The following is a 5,754-nucleotide window of genomic DNA, read 5'->3' as shown; positions in this document are numbered from 1 at the left end:
TTTCCGCCTGGCCTCGCTGGTGATGTTGCTGGAAGGGAAGCTCCACTGGGATGGCCGCTTGACTGTGCCAGAAGGCCCCAAGCAGCAGCTCCTCGGCTTTTCTTCTTACCGGAGGGAGATCTGGTACCTGCTGTGCCTCGTGGCCATGCTCCTGGTCTGCGTGCGCCTCTCTGGTTTCTTCCACCAGTGCCGTGAAGAAATCCCTCAGTGCCGGCCCTCTCTTTTCCTCTCCCCCCTCGCCAGCCTGAGAAACACACGGGCCAAGAACCTCTTCTACCTCCTGTGCGTGGCCTTGCTGGCTGGGCTGGTCTATGCAGTGCGGAGCTGGCTGCGGCACTACGGCAACCTGAACAGCTCGGACCCCCTCGTGCTCTTTGTGCGCTGGGGCTTCCCACTGGTGGTCCTCTGCATCGCCTGCTACTGGGCTGTTGCCTCCAGTGCTGATGACTCCCTCGGCAAGCTGCAGGAGCTGGTGCAGGTGGCAGTTGTTGCCTTTCCGTGGGCTGTCTATGGACTAGCGTCCGTGGGGCTGCTGCTCCTCATGTGCAATCCCATGACGGTGTTCGCAAAGGACACGCGGGAGTCAGCAGGATCCATCGTCACTCCCTACCTGGGGGTTCCCAGCTCTGAAGTCGACTTCCTCCACGTCATCCCTCAGATCTACAAGAGGATGCAGGAGTCTCAGAAGAGCCGCCTGGAGCAGGGCAGCTGCAAGGCCACCGTCGCAGCGTACGGGCTGGGCAGCGTGTACTCGGCAGCCCTGGTCATAGCACTCACCCTGCTGGGCTTCCTCTTGATGCTTCTGCACAGCGAGCGGCTGAGTCTCGCCTTCCTTCTCCTCTTCCTGGAGGCTTTCATGCTGCTGCACATCCACACGCGTGCCAGAGGCCTTGCTGGAGATGCTGGTGAGTCAGGGCTTGGTAGAGTATCCTCTGAATGTGCAACCTGGGCCTTATCTGCAGCAACCTTGTCTTATTTCCAGGGGGAGAAGCAGAGCTCAGTCTCTTGTGGAATGGTGGTGCACTGATCCTCACAGGATCCTCCTAACTTTTTTAGTCCTGCTTAAATCCTCTTATAGAAGAGAGATGTGTGCAGCAGGGATGCAGCCTGGGAGGAGTAGGAGGAAGAAGTCCCTTGCATCAGGGAAGGGGGCTCTGTACCCATCCCTTCTCACCATGGTGTGAGCAGCCACTGAACCCCACTGCTGCTGACAAAGTCCAGTAGCAGTGCAGGCAGCAAAGAGAATGCCTGGTCCCTCACTGTGGAAAGGGACCCTGGAAGAAAACCCAATAGGCTTTTTTTAACCATGGATCTGTCTAGTTCCTTGATGCTGATATCTCCTTCTCTGTCTCTTTTTCTCTCAATCTCTCAGAGCCTTTTTCAGTGCCCTGGTATGCAGTCATCTCCTGGCTCCTTGCTGCTTCCCAGTTCTTCTATTCTACAGGCCACCAGCCCATATTCCCGGCCATCCACTGGAACGCAGCCTTTGTGGGCTTCCACCTTGACCACAGCACGAACCTCCTGCCTGCTGTCCTGGTGGGCGCCAACACCTTTGCCTCCCATATCCTCTTTGCAGGTAAATCAATTTCTTCCTGGGCTGTTGAGCCTGAGCAGACATGGTTCACTGCTTTGCCTTGTCTGGAGGCCTGCAGGCTGAGCATGAGGCGATGAAGGCTCCAGCACCAGCTGAACAGCAGCATCCTCACTGTCCCCTTCTGGGGCTACAGAGCTGCCCATGGCCTGCAGCCTCCATGCAGTTGTGCCTGACCAGCAAACTGGAGCTGGGGTATGTGCATCCTGCACGTCCAGGGCATGATGGCAGAGCCTAGACTGCTCCTCACCTCCTGGGCTCCAGTAACTTCATGTGCCTTTGTCCTTGAGGTAGTTGGCTGCCCTCTGCTCCTGCTTTGGCCCTTTGTGTGTGAGATGCCCAGCTCACAGAAGAGGAAGCCCAAGAAGGAGCCCCGGGAGGAGCTGCAGGAGGTGGAGGAGCACATGATGGAGATGAGGCTGCGGGAGTCCCCGGAGAAGTTCTCCACTGCTCTGCTGCAGCTGGGGCTGAAGTACCTCTTTGTCCTTGGGACACAGGTACGGGCAGAGGCTGTGGGGAAGGCTGTCCAAGAGGAAACTGGTGTGCTGTGACAACTGTGGGGCACTCTGATGAGAGAAGGGGGTCAGCCAGGGCACAGACAGGCCCAGGGGTGATACGTCTGGTTGGAAGTGGAAGAGGTCCTCTTCTCAGCGGTGCCATTTGCTCTGTGCTTTGGGAAGGTCTCCAGCACAGAAGTCACAGTACTGATTAGGCTGCTTTTCACGCCCATCTGCCCAGAGTGGCAACATCTGTTCAGAAACTACAGGGTTGTAATCCTCCTCCCCTTCTTTCTGACCATGCCTATCTGTTTTGCATCAGCTCTGGTTTTCATCTGATCCTGTGCTGTGGTGATACAGGGAGCTAAACACCAGAAGTTTAATCCCATGAAAGAAGCAAATAGCTTTCTGGGGTTTAGCCCTTCAAATAATTCTGTGTGGTCAGACCAGAGACAGTGCAAGGGAGGGGGCAGGCCCTGCAGCAGGAGAGCAGGAGTGCCCCTCTGAGTGAAACATAAGGTCAGGTTAGCCACAGTGCGAGCCCTCCTCTGTGCTGTCCCAGCCTGGCTCCAGGAGGGCCCCTGCGTGTACCCCAAGCTGCTTGTGTTTCCTGACTTGAGGACGCAATGGAAAGGAATCCTCTTTGGGATGCTTATTGCTGGTGTGTGCTGTACCAGCCTCTCAGGTGTGTGCAGTTTAGTACCACCTTCAGATGTGAACCTCATGCCCAGGAGGTCTCTCCAGAGTTGCTTGTAACTTGTTTTTCCTGATCTCCCCCACAGCTTCTGGCCTGTGTTTGTGCAGCTATGATCCTCAGGAGGCACCTCATGGTCTGGAAGGTCTTTGCCCCAAAGTAAGTCCCAGGAGTTGCTCTGATGCTGGGTTAGGGCTCATATCCCTTTCCTCTTGACTAGAGTTCATAGACAGTAATGTTGGAAGAGACCCCATGATTGATTTTCCAACTTCTTACCTAGCAGAGGCTGTAGGAACTGTCCTTAGCTAATTCCTGCTTCAAGTTCAGAAGCTGGACTTGAGCTAGAGCCTAGAAATTTCTCCTTATCTTGATTTCCAAGAAGACACAGAGCCCACCTGAAACTTAAGAATATTCAGGGCAGGTAAGGATACCAGACCAGAAATGGTAAACCCAGAAAAGGTAAACTAGCAAACTTTTGGGCTAATAGGAGTGTAGTGTGGCCGTGGCCTCCAAGGGATTCAATATCCCACCTGGGTGTTGTCCTGAATGGCCTCTAAACCAGAGGCGTGCTTGGCTTCCAGGTCGCAGGCAGCAACTGCTGGGGTGTCTCTCAGTGTCAGGAAAATCAGTCTGCTGGGAGTGAGGGCAGCAGCTTGTCTTTGCAGACATGCTGGCTGTGATGTCCTTACTGCATCTGTTGTGCCTGCAGGTTCCTCTTTGAGTCACTGGGCTTCGTGGTGAGCAGCATCTGCCTCCTGCTGGGGATCTCCCTGGTGATGCGTGTGGACTGTGCCGTCAGCACCTGGTTCAGCCAGCTTCAGCTCAGGTAGCGTCTGAGATGTGGGGAACCCAACCTGCTCGTCAGCTGAGGCTGTGGTTGTCTCCCTGGCCCCCTGGTGCTGGTGGAGCTACACAAGCCACCAGCAGTGAGTGCCTGCTGACAGCGGTTGGGGATTACCCCCAGCTCCCTGCCTCAGTGCTGCCCAAAAGGACCGGAGCCAACTGTTCCCCGCTCATTGCGACGGTGTTTCTCAGCAGTGGAGGTCAGAGCTCTCGCTGGGCATCTGCTGGCAGCGGGAGGAGTCTGCTGCAGGAGCCCAAGAAGCAAGAGTCCTGAAGTGCTCCTCTGGAGAAACACCAACCGGGGTTCTTGCTGCTACTTTCCTGACAACTGTCCCCACTGTGCAGCTAGTCGGCTTCAGTGGCCAGCAAGGTGCCACCTTGCCTGTGCAGAGACAGTGACTCATGGGAAGGGGCCAGCTGAGGAGGGGAGGGCAGGGAATGAGGAGAGGGAAGGTCCTGCAGCCTCCACTTGTCTTGGTGTGCTCAGTTTTCCCACTGGAATCAAAGTGCACGTGGTTACGCATACAGATGGTTCCTGGGGTCAGCTAGTCGGCTTCAGTGGCCAGCAAGGTGCCACCTTGCCTGTGCAGAGACAGTGACTCATGGGAAGGGGCCAGCTGAGGAGGGGAGGGCAGGGAATGAGGAGAGGGAAGGTCCTGCAGCCTCCACTTGTCTTGGTGTGCTCAGTTTTCCCACTGGAATCAAAGTGCACGTGGTTACGCATACAGATGGTTCCTGGGGTCTTGGTGGCAGCTGCTCCTCTGTAAAGTCAGTCTCAGCCCTGCGAAGGGCAGCAGGGAGCACTCTGGGCTGCCTTGTACAGCCTGAAGCAGGCTTAGCTTGTTGGGTGGGTGGGCACAGGCAGAACTGTGTCCATGACCAAGAAATTCTCCACTTGGGGTCAGCCTGTCAGTGTCCCCTTGCGCTGGGCTGTAGCAGCTGAGGCTCCCGATCTCTTCCTGAGCGTGTGCTGCCAGATGCTGGCTCTTGATTGTGAACGGTTGAGATGCAGCAGGTTGAGATGCAGCAGGATGTAGTGACAGAGCATTGGCTCATCCCCATATTGGGTCTGGTCAGGAGGAAAGGGGAGTCTGGAGTAGCTGTCCCAGCTGCAGGAGTAGCCGTGGGTGCAAGCTCTGGTGTGTGGGAAGAGCTGCTTGAAACCCCTGTGCAGGGAACAGCTCTTCTGGGAGGTGGCTTAACTCACTGGTGTCTGTGTATGTGCTGGGGATTTTGTCACCTTGAAGGGTCCCCAGGCACTGCAGCCGATGGCATCTGTGATCCCATATTTGGTGCTTATTTCCCTCTTGACCTTGGGCTTCTGTGTGGGACTTCATGCCACAAGTGAGCTACCCCAAACCTGCCCTTGACTGCTCACAGTCAGGAGACATTGTTTTTCTTTCTCTATGGGCAGAGGTAGAGGACAGTGACCATAGTGCCTGGCCACATCCCAGCTACATTTTCTGCACAGTTTCGATGGCAGCTGGGATTTCTTACTGCCCTGAACCACTATGTGGCATAACTTGGTGCTATGAAACCTTTAGTCTCTTTCGTCTCTCAAAAGAGCTGAGGACTGCTTGCCTGGGATTCCTGTGTTGATGTTTTTGTTCTAATCCCATTTGTTTTCTGACTCATGCATCATGAGTGCCCCTGTTTGAGTTTCTCACTGCAGACTGATAGCTTAACTCCAGGCTTTTCCTCTCCTCTGCCCTAGAGAGTCCCAGGGAAAGTGTCTTGTCACCCCTCTCATTGCTTCAGTTCTTGCCGTTATGCCCAAGTGCCCAGTCGCTGTGGAAAATGACTCTTGAGGGCAGGTTTAGGTTTGTATTTTTCTCCTGCAAAATGCTGTCTTGGGTGTTAGGGTGCAATTCTAGGAAGGCTTAGACTGCTCTGATTTTGGTTTTTCATTGCCTGGCCTCCTCCTGACCTGCTGGCTGTGCTCTCCCACCTCAGCCTCGCATCTCCCTTGCCCTGTGGGCCTGTCCTGCTTAATTTCACCCGACACAACCAGGGACTGGTTTGTAGCTGGCATGACTCCCTGGGCTGCCTCACTGCCTGGGTGCACACACACCAGTACCAGTGCAAGGCAAGGGGTAGCAGCATGCAGCGGGGAAGCTGGAGGGGGCAGG

General features: G+C 55.4%; 1 protein-coding gene and 1 long non-coding RNA gene across 2 annotated transcripts in view; one reads left to right on the top strand and one right to left on the bottom strand.

Annotated features, from left to right (window-relative positions):
• The window catches only part of PIGO (phosphatidylinositol glycan anchor biosynthesis class O), a 27,007-nt gene that overhangs the window by 12,985 nt on the left and 8,268 nt on the right, over positions 1-5,754 (top strand). Inside the window, 5 exon segments of the mRNA XM_009647350.2 lie at positions 1-905; positions 1,373-1,576; positions 1,886-2,088; positions 2,871-2,941; positions 3,492-3,608. The exon segment at positions 1-905 is cut by the window's left edge and continues 21 nt beyond it. Of these exon segments, the coding sequence (XP_009645645.2) occupies positions 1-905; positions 1,373-1,576; positions 1,886-2,088; positions 2,871-2,941; positions 3,492-3,608 (1,500 nt within the window).
• Positions 4,176-5,754, bottom strand: part of LOC118453168 — a 6,628-nt gene continuing 5,049 nt past the window's right edge. The window contains exons 2-3 of the long non-coding RNA XR_004843104.1: positions 5,200-5,206; positions 4,176-4,399 (exon numbers count right to left, since the gene is read on the bottom strand). This is a non-coding gene — a long non-coding RNA (uncharacterized LOC118453168). The remainder of the gene's footprint in view (positions 4,400-5,199; positions 5,207-5,754) is intronic.

Source organism: Egretta garzetta, unplaced genomic scaffold (genome assembly GCF_000687185.1).
Source record: "Egretta garzetta isolate BGI_Z169 unplaced genomic scaffold, ASM68718v1 scaffold59, whole genome shotgun sequence".
Taxonomy (NCBI): Eukaryota; Metazoa; Chordata; class Aves; order Pelecaniformes; family Ardeidae; genus Egretta; species Egretta garzetta.
Note: the sequence above shows the minus strand (reverse complement) of the source record. Positions and strands in the feature narration are given on the sequence as shown.